At 32.8% G+C, this 22,649-nt stretch overlaps 1 protein-coding gene across 1 annotated transcript; it reads left to right on the forward strand.

Moving 5' to 3' along the window:
* Positions 1-574: 574 nt before the first annotated feature.
* Positions 575-16,792, forward strand: LOC139496061 (biogenesis of lysosome-related organelles complex 1 subunit 6-like). Its single transcript, XM_071284495.1, has 6 exons — positions 575-686; positions 5,398-5,548; positions 11,467-11,578; positions 12,111-12,189; positions 14,412-14,498; positions 15,071-16,792. The coding sequence occupies exons 2-6, from the start codon at positions 5,410-5,412 to the stop codon at positions 15,212-15,214; spliced, it is 561 nt and encodes a 186-aa protein (XP_071140596.1). The 5' UTR covers positions 575-686; positions 5,398-5,409; the 3' UTR covers positions 15,215-16,792.
* The last annotated feature ends 5,857 nt before the right edge of the window (positions 16,793-22,649 follow it).

Below are 22,649 nucleotides of genomic sequence, written 5' to 3' on the forward strand. Positions count from 1 at the left end.
AATCAAAAGTTAGTAAATGAAGTGAATTTTGCAATGCAAAATACGACAAAATATTAATGTAAAGTTAAAAAACCTCTATACACCTAAAGTTTCATTCAGAATAATAAGGAATATGCTTAAAGACTAAGTCATTCTAAGGGAGGTAACTAAAAGTGACAAAGTGTTTTACATCGGTCAGGACATTAGTCACGGGAGTACGTAGTTGGTCAGGTCAAGTTTTCTAACTCTTGAAAATATTTTTTTTCTTATTTTTTCTTATATTTTTGTATTAAATGTATAAATCTTCCTTGGTATCGAATTTGAAGTCTATCCTGTCAATAATAAAACATTTTTTAGCCGTTTCATATCGGTCAGGACATTAGTAGTTTCAAAGTCAAGTTGGTCAGGTCAAGTTTTCTAACTCTTAAAAATATTTTTTATTTTTTTTTAAATTCTATTTATTAAATATAAGTTCTCATCTTGCTTGATTCCAAATTTCAAGTAAATCCTTCCAATAATAAAAAAGTATTAAGCATTTTCATTTCTGTCAGGACATTGTCAGGTCATTGTCAGGACATTAGTGTAACCCACAAAGTGAAAGTAGGAGGAGCGAACAAAACAAAAAATGTTGCGAAAAACGAATAGCTACTGATTTTATTTTATATAACACAAAAATAGTCTGGACATCTTGTAACATAAGCTTGAATGTAAATAATTTGAAGCATCTGTATCTCGTTAAATGGGGATTCCCAATGGGCAAGGGAAAAAACATAGGCATTGAGCCACAGGCACTTGTTTCTATCACAGGCACTTGTTTCTATCCATAGGAAGGTCGACTATCCATATAAATAGATATATTATGGATAGATTAAATGGATAGTCGACCTTCCTATGGATAGAAACAAGTGCCTGTGGCCTGTGCATTGAGCTTCCAAATTAATTTTTATGGGGACTAGGATGGAAAATGTTGAACTGCATTTTTTAGTTGTAAATCTCTGTCCTGCCTTTTTATGAGGGTAATAATTCCCTTCAACGCCTTGCTTCATATGGTAATTTAGCTCACCATTAATGTCAAATTGGTTTAAATTTTTTCTGCAATACCATTGAATACTGAGATTCGAAGGCGTCCCAGAAAAAAAAATATAGCCTTGTCGTCAACATATCGTTATTGTGATTCCTCGGAGGTCTCAAATAGTTATCGTAATGGTTATTTTTTGAAAAAAATTAATTAGTAATTACAATGATTTGTCAAAACATTTCAATTTTATTTTATCATCATGCCTCAAAAATTACTGTTAATATCATTTGGCAAAAATTTTAACTTTAATCATCATAAAAGTACTTCAATTACGACCATTTTTTATTTTTCACCCTTTTTCGATCTTGGATTTTTTTTTAATAGTTTATTAGGTGTGGAAAGACCTTTTGTTTTTCTTCTGATTAATTTTTTTTTTTTTTTTTTTTTTTCCTTCTACCATCTGAGGTGCTTTTTCGTCTTACAACATATCGAATAGATTTTTGGCCAATGATGTTGTACAGTAATGGGGTTTCAAAACTCACCCTGTGTGACCAAACACTTATTCTTATAGAAGTTATCTCCCCGCGTCCCCTTTTTCTTGTTATCGCTATATCTCTAAAACCGTAAAAGATTTTAGCAAACTGTTTTCACCAATTTGTTCGTCTATTCTTAAGAATGATTTGGTTTATTTTGACTTGAGTGATCGGAAGACATCTTACGGGAGTTATTTCCCTTGAAAAATTTAAGATGCGATTTGTTGGATAAATTCATATGTTATTAGTCGTAGAGGCCTACAGTCTACTGATATGAAGTCCTTGGTCCATTGAAGGAAATTGAGGTTTAGGTCAAAGGTCAAGGTCATGTAATAAATTTTGAATATTGCTTGTTATCGATATTCCAAAGAAACTGTGACAGTAAATGACATGATGTGTTTGCCAAATAACTGTTTACAAAAAGGTGCAACTTCAACCTATTTAAGTCGAAGAGTTTTGGTTAACCCTTATAGGAGTTTTCTCCCCTTTTGTATTTGAAATAAGTATTTCTTCACAACCATACAAGTGATTGACCATGGGTCTTTTGATTTGAGATCACTGACCTGTGACCTCAAAATTGAGGTCAAGGTCAAAGGTCAATTTGACGTTCTAGATTTTGACCTTTGCTAAAAATTCTTTCTGGTTCATTATAAAACAATTAAGTTTTCTGCATAAACCTATTAATTTTTTTTTTTTATTTGTATCAGTTTTATTTACCACATTACATCAACATGGACAAAAATGATGGAGTGACATTTTCTTACATCGTTTTTTAAATTTCATTCTTATTATCGAGGTGGAATTGTTCTCTGAAGAGTTGGTTTTTATATCTTACTTTTCTTACTGAAATTGTCATCTTGCTAAATTTTTTAGGCCAAATTGCTCATCCTGCTTTTTTTTTTTAACTCAAAACTTCTGTCTTATTTTTATTATTTTCATCCTAGCGCTATTCCCCTTAAAAATCAAATGGAAGCTCCCTAACTTGGCCAGTTGTTATAAAAAAAAATCCTTTTTTCTTAAACAAAGGAATTGTATCATTTGTGTATATATCATTGTTATAGTGAGCCAAATCCTTGCTGAAACAATTATTAATGTACATGTAAATGTATTATTTTAAAATATTGTATACAATGATACATGCTTGTCTTAATCTAAAACCTACCAGAACATAATGGCTTGTGGTAGAGAAAATGCTTCTGCAGCATCAAATATATACCTATTGACTGTGCTGTCAAACATACCTGCTTAGCACAAATTGTCTCGCATTTGCTGGGTTACTCCTTCATGCTTCAAATTCTTCTCTTATTATCTCTGTGTGAGTGTGTTTGAATGGTATGCACTGGTTAAGATTAGGAATGAGGAAATGCAGTATCCAAACTGTCAGCTCTGTCATATTATTTGCCACTGTTTGAAGTTACACTAAGTCACTTCCATGTTGCCTAATCTGATTAATTTGGTTGATAAATAAAGTATTGTTAAACTGTCCTCATTTGATATTTGATTGAACAGGGGCTAAAAAATCCACTAGCCCGACGCCCGGGACTAGATCAGTTACGCCTCGGGCAATTAAAATGTGTAATCCGATATGCCCGACGGACTAGTAACAAAAAATTCTTGACGTTTCCAAAATAGAAAGTGAAAAATCCGTTCATCACTATTCTATGTTAGCCATTTCGATTCAATTAAGTCATCCGGGATTCCAAGAATTTGAACTGGTTTGTACAGGTCCTGTTGTACATATTTTAAACATAGAACAAATAACTCTGGCATGTCTGGGTGGCCTGGTATCATGTGTTGATTCTCGTACTTTAAATATCGATTTCTCATACCATGGATTGAGGTATTGTACATTGCGTATCGTGCCGAGATTTTCAATTAACGTTATTTGGGGGTATGATGTATTGATTGGTATTGACATGTCTTGTTGCACAGCTCTTGAGCACGAAACTATGCAACAAAATATTTCTTAATATTTTAGTACGGGAACCCCAGGAACTTTTGTCAGTTTCAAAACGAAACACGGTAGATGAATGGAGTAACGAGGCTGAAAATTCATCCCCCCAAAATGCTAAATACGACAGGGAAAAACCGAGGAAAAAAATAATAGTGTCCAGGACAGCAGGGCTGTCAAGTATTTAGCGTGAGACTCACACATGTTCATGCTTAGGGAGCTACCATTTGATTTTTATGGGGGGGCTAGGATGAAATTTGAAAAAAATAGGCAGGACAGGAGTTTTGAGTTAAAAAAAAAGGCAGGATGAGACACCTTGCAAAAAAAAAAAGGCAGGATGACAATTTAGGTAAAAAAAGTCAGGATAAATTAATAAAAAAAAAGGCAGGACCGAATAGAGTGAAAAATAAAAAGGCAGGACAGAGATTACAACTAAAAAAAAATGCAGGACAAAATTTTTCATCCTAGCCCCCCCATAAAAATCAAATGGTAGCTCCCTTATTTGGCAGCATTTTCCTTTGATCTATTTTTTTTCTCTTTGATCTTAACAATTTGGCCAACAAATCATGCATTCACTTCCTGAAAAGTTGGCAGAACTGGGACACAATGATTACCCTGGCAAGGTTGGCTGTTGCTGATGAAAAAAACAGACAATGCTCTGTTAATATTGCCGTTTGTTGCCCCAAGCACGCCAATAAAAAGTCTGCTTTGAATGTGGGAACAACTAAGTTAAGTTAAGCACCAAAAGAATAAATAACAGATCAACAAAAAATATTAAATACAGTGTATAATGTCTACTTCAAAACAAAGGGTGCCTACTTTGTATTATGCAGCAAACTCTTAATTTTTAAGGCATACTAGGGCTAGCAGGTCAGTTTTGATGGACTAGTAGTTCTTCCAACAGGGCTAGTAAAATCCTGCTGCCAATAGGTCCTGGGCTAGCTAGTTGTAACACAATTTTTTAACCCCTGATTGAACATATTGTCTTGTTCGTTTTTATAGCATTTGAAATCCAAGAGAAAGTGGTGAGGTTTTTCTGATGCTCCATAGTTGCATGTCGTGGGTTTGCCCTACTTATTTCTCATGTTTCTTGTAGTCAGTAAGTTTGGTGTAGCCAGTCAGTTTGGTGATTAGACTGAAATTTTATGTCTTTTAGATTAGAAATCGTACAGAATTGGTCTCTCTTCAAATAAGTCCCTGCCTCTCTCAGATATTTCATATCTTCTCTACCATTTTGAAGCTGTTGAAAATCTCCATTGGGTGTTTTTTGAGGAGACATCATTTTAAGGGTTACAATTTTTATCATTGTTTTATTCTAGATATCTCTAATTCATAGCATTGTCTTTAAATGCTTTTTAATACATTGCAATTTTTCTTACTTAAGAATGAATGCAATCTTTACCCTACAGTGCTCTCAAACCTTATTTTATAAAAGTCTTAGGCCAATAAAGAAATTTTCTGACGGGTTATGAATTATAGTTTTAAGTCGTATTGTATCCCAATGTTACATTATTTTGGAACTTTGTGGTTCATTTTTGTGAAGATTGTTGTTGGTTATTAGTCATTATGGACATCTAGCATGTCTTGTTATATTATTCTTAGTTGAAGTACAAAAAATGTCAAAAATAAAGATTTAAGCTGAGTTTGTTAAAAGTGCTTCATGTGCTGATTCAAAATACACACTTTAAATCACCATAGTTTTATCTGTCAACTAACTGGTGTTTTACAGATGACACATGGGAATTTAGAAGCTCACTGAAGATTTTTCAATACCCTTTTCTTTTTAAGAGTTATGCAAATATGATTTTTAAATACCTACATTTTGTAGTTTCAACAATCATGACAATCTACTTTGCAGTCTTAAATTTGACAGTACTTAGAGAATTTGTTATACTAATTATTGCAACTATTTTCAGATATTTTATGAAATGTCCGACCAAAAAGATGATGTGAAGGTTGAGCAAACTTTAAATGAAGATTCTAGTGAACATACAGATGATACTAATAATGCTACCAAAGAAGATGTGAAAACAGATAGCAAGGGAGATAATTCTACAGATGATCAAGGTATGATTATAAGGTTACAAGAGCGCAATTATTCGTAATGCATTTTTTCATAGGGTACCACTAGTGTTCCATATTTTTTTTCTCGAAGACTACACAAACTAGAGAAAAACGGGTAGCAGTTCCTGTTACTAGAAATGCCAGTGTTGCATTACAACCAAAAAAATATATAGGGTCATGCTGCTCAAATTGACTTAAAATGCAGTTGAAAAAGATCGTCTATTTTTTTCGCTTAATGATAAAGGCATATTTTTGATGGCTCCGACGTGCACAAATGGAAGATATTTTCTATACTTCGTAAAATGTGAATATGATTTTCGGCAATTTTTAAACCTATTAATTAGATAAGTTTTCGATTAAATGGAATTCCAATCCTGTATCAACCAATCAGAAGCCGTATAGGATTCTATTCTGAGTACCATCTTTAATTGGGCTCTTGTAACCATAAATAAAAATGGTAGGAAGGGAGATAACTGAAGATGATCAGGGTATAGCTGTAAATAAAACTTTTAAAGGGCTAGGCTTGTAAGTAAGAATCAGGCAATTTAGAAAATTTCAAAACAAGCCAGAAAAATGCCAACTGAGCTTACCATCCTATTTTATAGTTACCTTAATCCTGAGTTAGAAATGGTAGGTCTATTGTTTCTGCATGTCTGGTAATTTGAGAAATCTCTCGATATTTTTTGGTTAGAGCGATAGCAAATTACGGAGTTAGCTCCCCTTGATTGTTAATTTTGTCTTGAATTACCAGAACAGGAAAAGAAATCAAATGTTATATTTGTGCACCATTATACAATTTAAACATAAATTAATATCAACTTGAGTGGGTCCTTGTTTGTCATTATTTCACCACTGCCTCAGATTCTTTGGCAGATTGGCACTTTTAAAGGTAGACAAATGTACAAACGATCATTGTACATCAAACAGGCTATTATTTAAACTTGGAATTATTTTTAATTATGGAATTTGCAAAATTTTCTGTGCTGGAAATTTTTAATAATTTCCATGTTTATTTGGTATAATAATGTTTTGAGCGGTTCATAACACTTTCCATATAATGTATTTCACAGTGTAGATACTATTCTGTACGCTATCCGGAAGTCGCGATTTTCGAAGCGATGATTTCCAACTGGCTAACAGGACGGTTTTGCCTACGGTAACTTTTCTCATCATTTGTTTAGTCCTATATCTACAAAGTGCTTTGAACATCTTCAAGGTATACTTAGCATCATAAATATGAGTAACTGTAACAAAAACATGCATTAGAATATAAAATATACGTGTGCATTACATCAACTTTGTAGAAAAAAGTGAAATCGATGGACAATTTTGCTCTCATAGTACAAAGCAAATAATCTTTTATTGCAAATATTTGCCTCAGTTTACAGTTAAATATATACTGTTTCAATATTCTTTTCGTATTTAAGCTGGGGTCATACATTCACGATTTTTACTGCCGTCCTTGACAGGACCATTCCCGATTAAAATTTGTCAAAAGTCTGATCAAGATCGTGTGAATCGTGGATGGAAATTCGATTTGTATCTTTCGCCAGGTGAAATTCGACCGAGTCTGTCACGACTGCGTCCTGATTCTACCGAATGTAATCCGACAGAGATCAGATAGTGACAAGACAGTGAACCGACGCTGACGGAAGTTATCCGTTCGAAAACTGTCGGCATAATCCGGATGATCGGGTACTGTCGGAACGTAATCCTATCACGGTCCGCTCTATCGCATTGCAAACGGCTTTGTCTGGTCTCAGTCGTATTGTATTCTGTTATTGTCGGGACTTCTCCAGATCATTCCCGTTCCACAGGACACCGTCCCGAATACACAGAACATTGTTAGGAATTCGATCCGATACAGCAGAATCTGTCACGACATAGGCACGATTGTAATCCGACTAGAAAAAATCGGCTGAGTTTCCCCGAATGTTACGGGACGCACCTAACTGTCGGGGTGCTTTGCCGAACTATTCGGACCCTTCCCGACCAGTAGGAATCTGTTACGAACTAAAAAGACTGCGTTCAGACAATAATAGGACATTCCAGATAATTGAGGATACTAATCCGACTTTTTCACTTTTCGTGTCGTATCGCTGTCTGATCTCAAAAGGGAGCAATAATCGGCAATGTGTGAACCCCGCATTAAGTAGAATATTCGTATTTCCCATAAAAAATATGTTTTCCTTGAGGATCCCAAAATAAATTACTGTACGATCAGTCTACAACTGACTGTATTCTAGAAGCGATTTCAGATTTTTTTACTGTATGACCAGTCGTGATTTTGAAGAAAAAACAACAGCAATTTGAAGGTATATACGTGTATATGTGATATTATGAACTATCCAGGGAACTATAACGTGTAATTACTTTCATCAGACAATACAAATATATTTCGGATGAATTTTTTAGACGGCAAAATAATTTTTTTTTCTGTTCCATCAGTCTTATTTAAAATCAAATGCCTAAAAATGTTACATGATTCGCTTGTGGACTTTGTAATAGTGTATCGTTACAGTTATCTGTTTAGCTATTACATTTTTTAAGATTATCTACACCATCCGCCATTGACCACTTGATGACTAGTAACATAAATCAAGCTTGTCTCTTCTAAATTAAGAAAAAAATGGATAAAGACAGCTTTGCGTAGGGGGATAATTCATGTGATATAATTTTGGTAAGTTTACAGAAATAGAAGGTCCATTATTATGAATGCATTAATCGAGTAAAAATGGAGCAATTTCAGAAAACTTTAATGATTGGTTTAGGAGGTGTTGGAAATACCTGATGGATGAACCCATATAATGCAATGTTCAAGTCCGTATCTTATATAAATAAACTCATCATAGATACTAGGACTAAATTTAGTATATACGCCAGACGCCCGTTTCATCTACCAAAGACTCATCAGTGACGCTCGAATCCAAAAAAGTTAAAAATGCCACATAAAGTACAAAGTCGAAGAGCATTGAGAACCAAAATTCCTAAAAGTTTTGCCAAATACAGCTAAGGTAATCTATGCCTGAGGTAGAAAAGCCGTAGTATTTCAAAAAATTCCAAAATTTTGTAAACAGTAAATTTATAAATATAACCATATCAATGACAATTCATGTCAGCACAAAAAGTGCTGACTACTGGGCTAGTGATACCCTCGCGGAAATAAATCTCCACCAGAAGTGACATCGACCCAGTGGTTGTAAATAAACTCATCATAGATACCAGGATTAAATTTAGTATATACGCCAGACGCGCGTTTCATCTACAAAAGACTCATCAGTGACGCTCGAATCCAAAAAAGTTACCCCATAAAAGTTTTTACTAAAATTCGAAATAGACGATGCACAATATAGTCATTATCATTTATGATAAGGAAACCGAATAAGATTAATTTATAGTTATATCAGTGACGGATTCAAAAAAAGGGGATCCGGCAGTTTGAAACCCTTTTTTAACTATCAATGCATTTGTATGGGAACATATATTTGGAATCCTCTTTTCTCCTGGATTGGACCCCCTCTCCATTTAAAAATGGCTGGAACCCACAATGTATATTAAGTGGTTTATGAGGAGATGCGCCTACAAAACATATTGTACCGGTCCAACTGAAGAACGGAAAGATGGACTTCTTTATCTGTATAACCCCCCCCCCGCTTGACAAAGTGGTGTACAATTGAGTGTCAAAGAGACAGCTCTACATCTTAAACAAAGTGAAGGAACTGTGATCAATTATAGGCTACAGTACGGCCTCGAATGTGTGTAAATACATGCATTTTTTATATAACAACTAAATCTGTGTGTTTGTACAATTTTAAGAATAACGGAGGACATTTCTGAAACTTGTATACTAGTATACATCAAACCTTCCTCTTATTTTAGCAACATTTAAACATCCTTATACTTAATGTAGTAAGTCGAGTACACCCTATCAAGCTAAAACATGTTTCATAAGTTTTCAGGATGTGAATGTATTGAAATATATTTGTGTTATTTAGAAAAATGCCACCTTCTGATGTATCATAAATAACTTTGAAATCACCACTAGAATACAGTGACATAAAAACTGATCATACAGTTTTAAAATATACAAGCGAGACTGATCATACAGTGAGAAATTCAAACAAGTGTAATTTTCTTATTTCTGGCTTCAAAGATCTGGTTGAAACTTTTACCAACACTTGCAATATACTTCATTTAGTTAATTAAGTCAGGTTTTTACGTTAATTTATACTAAGAGGGTAAAAAGATTGTTTTTAGGTTCGCCGACTGATTTTTCTTAGTGATGCACTTGAAAATCTCTTGATTAAGGCAAATTAAATATACGAAAAATGAATATGCGGAATTTAATTCTAAACCATTTGAGAATATCGATGTCAGCTGAATTAATCATTAAGCAATGTACAGATGATCAACTTACCATTTAATTCAGTATACCAATCAAATTTAAAATGTGATCCAAAAAGTTCTCGCTTCGAAAATCGCGACTTCCGGATAGCGTACAGAATAGTATCTACACTGTGTATTTTGTATAGATAGTGTTGTGCATGGCACAGTACATTCTTTTGAAAATGTACTATCTTCTTTGTAAAAGAAAGTGTTGTGCGCAGCACAGACTATTGAAGTACAGAATAAGCATGGAATTTACTAGAAATTTCAAGCGCAGGAAATTATGAAAATTCCATAATTAATAATAATTCCAAGTTTAAATAATAGCCTGTTATCAATAAAAGAAAAATGCTATAAGGGAGATAACGCTACAGAAAATCATAGTATGACAATAAATCAGTATAACAATTGTAGTAATAGAGGTCACTTAAGAATCCTTGTACAAGTTTATTTATATGCATTTAATGTTGTGTAACATGTGTAAACATTCGGATTTAAAAAGCTACAAAATCGAATCAAATTGCATTGCAGTGGCGGATCCAGCCATTTTAAAAAGGGGGGGGTTCCCAACCCAGAGTAAAGGGGGGGGGGGGGGGGGGGTTCCAACTATATGCTCCCATTCAAATGCATTGATCGGCCAAAAAAAAGAGGGCTTCCAACCCCCGGACCCCCCCCCTGGATCCTGCATTTCGAGTCTTGCATTGTCAATGTATGTACAGAATTATCTTAATTTGAAATTCGTATTTCAGTTATTTCTTTAGAAGAAAAATATCTAAGGGCATATGATACAGTTACAGGGGAGGTAATGGCGTTGCTAATGTAAATTATTATTTTCGCGACGTCAAACTATGTTTTATCAGGAAAAAATTCAGTTTTCGACTGATTTTTATCATTCAAACTTATCTAACTTTAAAAGGAGTTCATGGACCCCTCTTATTTTAAAATGCCATTTGGCTTGATTACAGGAGAAGATTATGTGTGCCAATATTCAAAATGATTCAATAAAAACGTAAATAGTGCAATTTTTTTAAAATTTGATAAAATTATGTTTTTTTCTACATTCATGAACATTTGATAAATATGAGTTATTTCTGAATAAAAAATGTATAAATTTTTAGGATACTTATAAAATACAGAAATTACAAATTATTTAACAAAAAACAATTTGTGTTTATCTTTTAAAACAAAAAAGTTTCAAAATATGTATGTCTTTTCTTTCAAATGGGAAAATACGGACACAAATCTGAATTTTGAGCAAATATACAAAATTTTGACCTCATTTTAATCAAAAGTAGCACATGAAGGTATATTTTTTATCACATATATTTGATTTTATCAGGTAAAAAATAGTCTATATGGAAATTTTTATCAAAATGTAAATACAGGATCAAAACTGTATCGTATGCCCTTAGATTCTACATTGCACTTAAAATGAGAGGAAGAATATACATAGTTTTAGGATGGTAAACTCGTTCATAAAAACAAATTGGATCTTCTAAACGATATAATTTATGTTTAATATTTTCTTTTTTCAGGAAGTTCTGAGTTTGTCATAAATCCAGAAACATTAGAAAAGTTAACATTAGGATTCCTGTCTCATTGTTTACCAGATTTACAAAGAGCTAAAGGATCACTAACTGAAATATTGTGAGTAATTTGTAGTCTTTAGATATAAATTGATTGCATATACTTTTTATTTTGATTTCAACACTGGTAGACCAAAATGTGAGAATAATTATTGTTATAACAGGGAAAGATGCATACAGATAAATAATGTATCAGTATGTCATCAATCATAGTTCACAATAATAATAATAATAATAATAATTAGGCGAGGTAGTGATTTAAGGGAGCTACCATTTGATTTTTATGGGGGGCTAGGATGAAAAATTTTGTCCTGCATTTTTTTTTTAGCTGTAATATTAATCTCTGTCCTGCTTTTTTATTTTTCACCCTGTTCGGTCCTGCCTTTTTTTTTTTTTTTAGTTTATCCTGACTTTTTTTTTGCAAGTGTCTCATCCTGCCTTTTTTTTTTTACTCAAAACTCCTGTCCTGCCTATTTTTTTCTAATTTCATCCTAGCATATATATTTTAAGAACTTTTACTTTTTCAGAACTAGTCAACTCTTTTACATTTTGTTTTAGAAAAAAAAACATGATTTTTTACTATTCATTTTCAGAACCAGTCAGAACATTTTACATGAAACAGCACAAAATGAAAATGGTAAATTTAAGATCAATGAAGACGTAGAACAAACTGTAAGTCAACAATGCAAAGGAAATGTAAAAAATGGTCATACCATTTACCACTTGGTTGAAATAGTCATTATTATAACTTCTTTCTGTCTTTTGGAAAGGTCTAAATCTTAATAGTCAAAATGGTCTGTACAACTTTCGTCTTCAGTGAAATAGCATAATTTATTGCAAAATTGAAAATTTCGTATGTATTTTATTTCCCTCAATTTTGTGATTAAGATATTGATTCATGTTAATTGATCTTAAAGGAAGATTAGAGACTAATACAAGAAAATGTCATAAGTAAGGTAGCTTGGGTGTCTAAAATTTAAATGTTTGTCAATAGATATATTGTTTAAATATTCGAGCCGCGTCGGATAGATTAACTGTATGCAAATAAATATCAACACCTCTGTTCACTTATTTCAGGTTGAAAAAATCTATATGCAAAGTCTGTAAATGTTTGAAAATTGTTTCCATATAAGAACCATGCGCGTAGCTACGTTTACGTCAAAACGCCCGGGCGTACACTTGAACTTGGCAAAATAGAATATTTTCATCTAAATTAAATTAAAAGAATTAAATAACAGTACATCAACCTTCTAAGTCTTCCTCCAATGGCTTGTAATTGCGACAAAAGAGACTAAAATTTCTATCATATGATATATTTGTTCATTTTCTATCAAAGTATAAATATACCGTGAATTCTATATACTTACTTTCCTTTTATTTTTTGAGCAATTCATTATGTGCTAATATTCGATATGTAGTTTTCATTTTTTGTCGTGCCATTGACATTTCTGTCGCGAAAGTGAGACATTTCGATCCTAGATTTCGTCTGCGGTGCCAATATTATAACATATAATACATAACTACATGTATGTACATGTAGGTTCAGTATTTTAAAGTTTAAGATATCAATAACTTTAGTTGTCAAACCTTCGTAAAATTTTACGGTAGCTGGACAAAAACTGTTGATGGTCAAAAGACTATCCAAAGTATAATGACGAAGTTTTCCCGTATCTAATGGATACAAGGAATTTTTTTTTGCATTTACAGTGTGAGGTTAAAATTTGGACATGTCAATTACTTTGTTAAACATTCGTCGAATTTAATGAAACTTTTTGAAGTTTTTTTTCATGGTTAATTTCAGAAGCCAACTTTTTTTTTCGCTCATTTGTCAGTGTTATACTGACAGACGGACTTATTTTTATGCAATTTAAATCAGGCGATCAGGAATATTTGTCACGTTTTTTTTCGAGCGACATTGATGTGTCCTTTGTAGACGATATGAGCGTCTGGCACAAGTACAAAATTTCAAAGCTGGTATCTTTGATGAGTTAATTTACGTGATAGAGAACCCTTTACAAATTTTAATATTTCACCTGAATAACTCGTTTGCGAAATTTGCACATGAACATGTGTTTTTGTTGATTGAGTGCTTTACCCCACAGTTCCCTAAGGCTTTAATCATATTTGAAAGTAACTGGTATGGACGTTTTACTCTAAAGCCAATGACCGTTATTAAATTCTAAATAAACACAATGAATAGATAAAACTTAAAAAAAGAAACAATTTTGAATCTAAAGAATGTTGTTATTGATGAGTTTTCAATGACAGGAATGGAATGGGTCATTCTCGATAACTCTTAAACTTCAGGAGGCGTCACCCCCGCTAATCTACTACCAACAGGTGCTTTGGCCTGGATCCGCTTTGGCCTTCATGCCCCCCTCCAAGGTTCGGGCGTACATGTTAAAATGACCTAGCTACGCCACTGCTACTACCAACAGGTGCTTTGGCCTGGATCCGCTTTGGCCTTCATGCCCCCCGCCAAGGTTCGGGCGTACATGTTAAAATGACCTAGCTACGCCACTGAGAACATGAAGATGCCTAAAAATTCTTCTTATATTTTGTATTTGATTGTTACAAAGTTAATCAAAGACCTATTCATGTACATGTATAATCACACTTGCATAAGATCGATTTCTATCCAACACAGCTCATTTTTAAAAGGCTTCTGGGTCAATGTACTTTCAAAATTCACTATAAAAACTTGGTGTCATTGACATTGTTCCATTAGCATGATTAGAATACATTGAAATTAATTAAATCACAGATATAATATTTGGTTTATATAGAGGAAACATTTTTTTTTCCTTATTGAGGAAATATTAAACTATGGAGTTGGGTAAAGTTTAATGAGAGAATTATTTTTATATCAGTTGTAAACTTATTACTTTTTATAGATGACCAAAGTTAAGCTTTACCATGCCAAGTTGTTATATTTAAAGAGAGAAATGAATCACCTGGGAGAGAAATCATTTAAGCTCAAGGTAGGCCATACAATACACAGTCTGGTTATTACAAAGTAATTTTTCCTTAATAATTTTTTTTTACATAAATTTATATAAGACGGCAATGAAATGTATATTCAGGTTAAGATCATGTTCATGTATATATAGCATAATATAAACCCTGCTTGTGATAGATCGACACTCTGAGCCAGATTTTCAATTTCATGATAGTTTATAATTTACTAGAAAGTTCACAATAACACATGGCTGATATTATAGATCTAGAAACATTTTTTTTCGTTATTAGCCAACCAGTCTTTACTCCCAACTCCTATATCTACATGCAATTAGGAGAAGCAGCAAATCTTGATATGGAAAATGATATAATATTCTCTAAAGAAGTCTATGATTCTATTTTATTTTATTTTTTTGTGTAATAAAATTGAGAATGGAAATGGAAAATGTGTCAAAGAGACAACAACCCGACCATAGAGAAGACAACAGCGAAGGCAACCAGTGGTTTTCAATGCATTGAGAAAATCCTGCACCCGGAGGAGTCCTTATGCTTGCCCTATTTTGATCTAATCAGATGATTTCATATTGCTTTGCAGAAGAGAGGAATAAAACTTCAGCAACAGAAAATTAAAGAGGAATTACAGAAACAGGAACAAGAAGAGAAAGAAAAAATGAGGGAGGAAATGTTAACAGCAAAAATTGCTAAGAAACGATCATCTAGCCAATCAGAAAAGAGCTAGTATCATTCAGAAATGTATAACTTAATTACTGTTTAACTGGAAACTTTCATAATATGTTATTTTTAAAATGCTGACCAATGTAAAAAATATTTATTAATGGCAAAATAGTCATGTGTTGGTGTTTGAACTTTTTATATGAGGCTGGATGATGTATGTTATAAACTGTTCAGGGGTTAAAAAATCCACTAGCCTGACGCCCGGGACTAGATCATTTATGCCTCGGGCAATTAAAATGTGTAATCCGATATGCCCGACGGACTTGTAACAAAAAAATATTGACGTTTCCAAAATAGAAAGTGAAAAATCCCTTCGTCACTATTCTATGTTAGCCATTTCGATTCAATTAAGTCATCCAGGATTCCAAGAAATTGAACTGGTTTGTACAGGTCCTGTTGTACATATTTTAAAACTGGAACAAATAACTCTGGCATGTCTGGAAGGCCTGGTATCATGTGTTGATTGCAATTCTCGTACTTTAAATTGATTTCTCATACCATGGCTTGGAGTATTGTACATTGCTTATCGTGCCGAGATTTTCAATTAACGGTATTTGGGGGTATGATTGTATTGATTGGTATTGACCTGTCTTGTTGCACAGCTCTTGAGCACGAAACCATGCAACAAAATATTTCTTAATATTTTAGTACGGGAACCCCAGTTTCAAAACGAAAAACGGTAGATGAAGGGAGTAACAAGGCTGAAAATTCATCCCCCAAAAATGCTAAATACGACATGGAAAAGCCGCGGAAAAAAATAATAGTGACCAGGACAGCAGGGCTGTCAAGTCTTTAGCGCGAGACTCACACATGTTCATGCTTATGTGGCAGCATTTTCCTTTGATCTATTGTTTTTTCTCTTTGATCTTTACAATTTGGCCAAAAAATCACGCATTCACTTCCTGAAAAGTTGGCAGAACTGGGACACAATGATTCGCCTGGCAAGGTTGGCTGTTGCTGATGAAACAAACAGACAATGCTCTGTGAATATTGCCGTTAGTTGCCCCAAGCACGCCAATAAAAAGTCTTCTTTGAATGTGGGAATAACTAAGTTAGGTTAAGCACCAAAAGAATAAATAACAGATCAACAAAAATTATTAAATACAGTGTATAACATGTATAATGTCTCCCTCGAAAAAAAGGACACCCACTTTGTATTATGCAGCAAACTCTTGATTTTTAAGGCATACTAGGGCTAGCAGGTCAGTTTTGATGGACTAGCAGTTCTTCCAACAGGGCTAGTAAAATCAGGCTGCCAATAAGTCCTGGGCTAGTTAGCTGTATCAAATTTTTTTAACCCCTGCTGTTTTTGTGTACGTATTCTTTATTTTATTATGGAAAACGGGGAATCCAAGATTCCAAATTGTTTAAATAATGACATGTGCTGATCATTTAAAAGTCCTAAAAATAATACAACTCTCACTAAGCATTTAACAAAACTTAAATTAAACAATTAATTTAATATTAATTCTTGAAAATTAGTGTTAATTATCGACATTCCTGGTTGTTTCATTATATCAATGTTGTTAATTATACTATTTGTTTATGTGCAATATTGATAATAAATTATTATAATACTGTTTTGTAATACTTCAATTTTATGATTTTTTTTGGAACTGTCATACAAGTGAGATTTGGCTGGCTGTAAAACCAGTGTAGGTCCACTATATTCTACATAACAAAATGTCTGTACTGGGTTGGGAATATAACAGGTAGTGTTAATTCGTTTGGTGTGTTTGAGCTTTTGGTTTTGCAATTTGCTTAATTATACCCAAGACATAAATGAGTCCGTTTTGTTGGTTTTCTCATTTGCCTTATTTTACATTTATTCTTCAATCCTTTCAAACTGATTCTTGTTTTTGTTGAGCCTGTGATTTCTGTTGCAGAAAGCTCGACATAGGGATATTGGTCTGGGGGCGTTGGCGTAATTAGCTAACATCTTAAAAGCTTTATATTGCAGAAGGTAAAAGACTTGGATCCTTCATACTTTGTATATAGATGCCTTTAATATGTTATGAAGTGTCCTTCTGTCATATGTGCATTTTATCCCACTATAATTGTTTGCACCTATCCTAAGTCAGGAATCTGATGTTCAGTGGTTGTCGTCTGTTAATGTGGTTCATAAGTATTTCTCGTTTCTCGTTTTTTTACAGATTAGACCGTTTTTTTCCCTGTTTGAATGATTTAAAACTAGTAATTACTTGGGCCCTTTATATGCTGCTGTTCGGGTGAGCCTAGTCTCAGTGGTGAAGACTGTACCTTGACCTATAATGATTTACTTTTAGAAATTGTGACTTGGATGGAGAGTTGTCTCATTGGCACTCATACCACATCTTCTTATATCTATTGTCCTTAACTTCATTTTCTTTGTTCAGTGACTACTTCAAAAAAAAAAGAATTTAAGTATTATGAATAATAGGATAACTGTATTTGGTATGTGCATACTTTGCAATTCTCATGGCCGGCAGACAGTTTCAACTTCACATACCTCATTTCATGGATCAGTTAACAAGGTTAATTAAGTTTTCATGGTTAAGTCTACATCATAGAGATACTATAAGCACTACATCTTCTATATTTGGTGTTTGGAATGTCTGTAAGTTGTACATGTCCAACTGGTAGCAGACTTGTGGTAATTGTAATTGTGATCGTTAATCAGCTGTAATTGATTACAATTTTTCAAGTAATCAGTGTAATCATTAATCAGCCAAAAATCTGATTACATGTAATGTAATTTAATCAATTACTTTTCAAAATACCCTGTAATCATGATTACTTTTTGATTACATTTTGATTACAATAAAAAAATATCTAAAATTGTGTTTTTGGTCATTAAATGAACCTCTTTGTTATTCATATTTGATAAATTTTTAACATACTAAAATGGTTTGGTTACTTTACGCATGTCTACTTCAGTAAAAAATAAACTGTTACAGTATTGAAAAGTCATCATTAGCCTAAGCAGAGACATATAATACAATTATATACCTTTTATCTTAGTAAAACATATTGTATACATGTATATTCATCGTTTTATAATGATCTTCATATTAATATTTGATAATAACTGTTATATATTCAAGTAATACTTTTCTTTAACCCTGAATTATAATCTTTTGTTAATTTTTGTGATTTTTGTCAACTTTGAATTGGGCGTATGACATTTGCGCCGATTATGAAAATTTTCATTCTTCCATTTGCGCCGATTTCATTTTTTCATTTGCGCCGATTTTATATTTTTTCCTAATTGGATTTACAGGTAAGATACAGGTAAGTTCATACTTTTACATTGGCTGAGCACAGTGTATAAAGACAAATCAAGTGACATTACAATTGGTAAATGGCTATCCCAATGTTTCGGGTTACCATTCCTTTCCCTAAATGAAATTGACGACTGCTTCACGTTTGACATTGTCTGACGCTCCGCTCCTTCTGGTGACAAATGTCATACATTCTTAGACAACGTACAAGTACACATTCCATAACGGTCAACCAATTCGTGATGGCGTCCATAAAATTAACGAAGGGATGATTTCAACTTCACCATTTGGAACTCTTGGTTTAATATCTTCCTTGTGAGAAAATGCGAACTCTAGAAATGCCCCCACCAGTACATATGCCAGACAAAGAAAAGATGACCTTCGTTATCGACAATTACGCCAAATAAAGAGGAGACGAAATCATAAGAAAGGAATATATTAGATGTGTTGCCTTTACATACTCGGCAAGAACAGATGTATGATTTGAATGTGTAACGTTTTTATGGATTTGAATGCTGTACATATATTTTTAATTCGTCATTTTAGTATAAACAAAGTGCTTTTATCTTAGGTTTTTACTTCTTGATTTTAAGCAGTAGACAACAGTTATATATACATGTTATGATTGATAATTCATAACATATGTACAACTGGCTAACGGAAGAGGTCTTTAATGATAAATGAAAATAACATTACTGGGATGGAGAGTTGTCTCATTGACACTCATACCACATCTTCTTATATCATTTCACCTGTAATTTACCTGTAAAGAAATCGGCGCAAATGAAAACAAAAAATCGGCGCAAATGAAAGAAAAAATCGGCGCAAATGAAATGCAGATCGGCGTAAATGCAAAACGCCGTTTGAATTGACAAGTATGAGACTAATTAAGGTTTGTTTTTATTGCAATTACCAATTGAGTATAGCTGTAAGGAAATATATATGATAAAAGATAAATCAGACATGAAAATTTATCTAATTAGCACAAACTAAATTAAAAGTTGGACAAATACGTTGTTTAAAATTTTAAAAAATGTATTTGGACTGGATATGTAAAATGCGATGATTTTTAGTACTTACATATTGTTTACAATTTGATTAAACATTTCTATTAAAATTTAACATAGTTTTAACTGGTAACTGTATTTCATCCATATTTAAACTTCCATAAACTGCAACTTGGAATACATATGAAAGAGGTCAGAAGACAAATAAAAAACCTCTTGATTATGATATATCTTTATTAAATTTAATTCAAAATAATTCAGAGATCATTGGTGATAAAGTGTAATGTATATATATATGTAGTGAAATTTGGTGTTTATTTAAATAGATGAAGTTTAATTTGAAGTTATTATTTTATAATTGAACATGTTGAACCAAATAAAATACTTTCTCAAAAATGCTATAGATATATTGAACTTTTATTCATTCACATCATTCAAAATGTTTTGTTTTTAAATTCATTGTAATCAGATGCAATCATGATTACTTTGCCAATGTAATCATTAATTTAATCAGATACTTTCAGAAATGATGTAATCATTAATTTAATTTAATCGTACAAATGACAAAGTAATTGTAATTTAATCAATTACATTGAAAATAATCGGACCCATCTCTGACTGGTAGGTGTCATCTCACCTTGACCTCATTTTTATGGTTCCGTGGTTATAGTTAAGTTTTTGTGGTGTTTTTTTTCCATGGAAGTATTATATTGACAATACTTCCATGGTTTTTCTAATACTGTATGATATTTGTTTACTATATTTGGTGTATCAAATGACTGTTAGGTGTATATGTTCATCAGGTTGGTGTTATCTGACCTTGACCTCATTTTCATGGTGTTTATCGTCGTAAATGATTATAAAAAGCTCTTATGAAACCCTGAACCAATATCTACCAAACTTTAGCTGCATGATCCTTAGGTTACCTAGAATATATAACTTTGTGCATTTTGTTCCTTCCTTCTTGTCAACCAATCAACATGACCACCATGGATAGGAATAGGACAGAAGGGTAAATGCATTTATTTTATTGTATCTTGAAAATCATGCTAGAGAAAGAAAATCCGACATTAACAAAAATGTTCACAAAGTTCTTTCTATGTCGGCCATAATTATCAGATATCTCCTTACATGAATTATTGCCCTGAATTACATTTTTTATACGACCGCAAAAAATTTTTGCAGTCGTATATTGGTATGACGTTGGCGTCGTCGTTGTCGTCTGAAGAGACATGGTTTTTGCACTATAACTTTAGTATAAGTAAATAGAAATCTATGAAATTTGAACTCAAGGTTTATGACCACAAAAGGAAGGTTGGGATTGATTTTGGGAGTTTTGGTCCCAACAGTTTAGGAATAAGGGGCAAAAAAAGGGGTGTTGCTAAACGGCGGAAACGGAATGCGGAACGGAAACGGAAAAGGAAAGAAATGTTTTTTGGACAAGGAACAAGTTTGAGAAAATAATAGAGGCTCTAAAGAGCCCGTGTTGTTCACGTTGGTCTATGTGCATATCATAAACGAAGGACACAGATGGTGTCATGAACAAATTGTGTTTTGGTGATGGTGATGTGTTTGTATATCTGACTTTACTTAATATTCTTGCTGCTTACAATTATCTCTATCTATAATGAACTTGGTCCAGTAGTTAAAATATTTTGTAAAAATTTACAAAATTTATGAAAATTGTTAAAAAATGACTATAAAGGGCAATAATTCCTTAAGGGGTCAATTGACCATTTTGATCATGCTGACTTACAAACAACGGGTTGCAACTGAAAATTTCAGGGCAGATTGACCTTGACCTAATAAACAAATTCATTCCGTCAAATTTGTTCTCCAGGCTTTGGTTTCTGAGATATGAGCCAAAAAAAATGTCTTCTTATACATAGAGACATTAAAAAGTGTTAGTTTTGGTATCTTTTGGTTTTTAGAAGCTCAAATTTGATAGTTGAAATTGTTCTAATTCAACGCCACAATTCAACACCCAAAGTTCAGATATAAAAAATGCCACATTTTTTTTATTTGGTACCATATGGCTTTGAAACTTTGTAAACTGTTTTATAATATACTAAGCTTAAATCATGCCAAGTTTTATTAGAATTGGTCAAGTTTTAGGCCCCTCATAGGCCCAAGACCACAATTAATGACCCCGCTTTTCGTTGTCCCACGAATATAGTTCCTTTTAATTAGAGTGTATTTTTCCTTATTTTTTTTTCTTTCCCTTCCTCACTCATTTTTTAGATTTTTTTGGGTGGAAATGAAAGAAGAGAGGTGAAATAAATTTTTGCATGTTGTATTTAAACTGATTTTGATATGGAATGAGTGATTAGGCCAAGTTCAAAAAGGTCATATTTACAGTTTTCGGAACATCTCTTGACTTGTCAATAGGGGTATGGATGTGTATTGGCTAAATTTGTAAAAGTGATTGATTCAATCTTTCTGAATTTTGGATATATATTTAGACTAGGGCTATACATTACACACACAAAAAATTTGACAAAAGTGCATGGTGCAATTTTTTTAATGATACAAACGTTATAAAGAACTGATAGAGGAATTAATTGTGGTCTGTGGCCTAAGAGGTGCATTTCAGCAAATTTTGAATTTTTACTTTAACATCTTCTCTGAATGATCTATTGGTATTAATTTGTCAAACTACATGAGAAGAAATGATTTTCACTTTCATTTGATAGAAATTTTGTGAAAAAGTCACTTTTCAGGTTAAATGACCAAAATGTAGCTTTTTCACTTTTTTCAATATTTTTGCAAAAACAGCATGCTTAATTTCTCTCTGACAGGTTTTTTCTGATATCTATTTGTGTTTTTGGTATTTATTTCAGTTGTTTTACTCGTTTGTGAACTCTGAACACAAAAAAAGTAGATAAAAACATTAAAAGAGTGCAAAATGTGCTGTTTTAATAGTCTAAATCTAACGGTCAGTATACACAGCAGGTGAAATGTGAAGTTCTATGCACTTAAAAGTTGTATTCCTAAATAGATTGCACTGAATCTATATCAAAAACACTTATTACTGGTTGTTTAACCATTTCTGTTTAACAGACTACCTTTATTTTCTTCTGTTGGATAGCTAGTGGTTAAAATATTGGCCTTTTGAGGCTGAAATTTCATTCAGGTTTTAAACAGTAAAGTTAATAAACTTTGCATCAGACCA

This window comes from Mytilus edulis, chromosome 11 (genome assembly GCF_963676685.1).
Source record: "Mytilus edulis chromosome 11, xbMytEdul2.2, whole genome shotgun sequence".
NCBI lineage: Eukaryota > Metazoa > Mollusca > Bivalvia > Mytilida > Mytilidae > Mytilus > Mytilus edulis.

Excerpts from the sequence above, each read along its gene's own strand:
- LOC139496061 (XM_071284495.1), top strand. The coding sequence starts at position 5,410 with ATGTCCGACCAAAAAGATGATGTGAAGGTTGAGCAAACTTTAAATGAA. Across the intron at positions 11,579-12,110 it reads GGATCACTAACTGAAATATT|AACCAGTCAGAACATTTTAC; the intron begins GTGAGTAATTTG and ends ATTCATTTTCAG. Across the intron at positions 12,190-14,411 it reads ATGAAGACGTAGAACAAACT|ATGACCAAAGTTAAGCTTTA; the intron begins GTAAGTCAACAA and ends TACTTTTTATAG.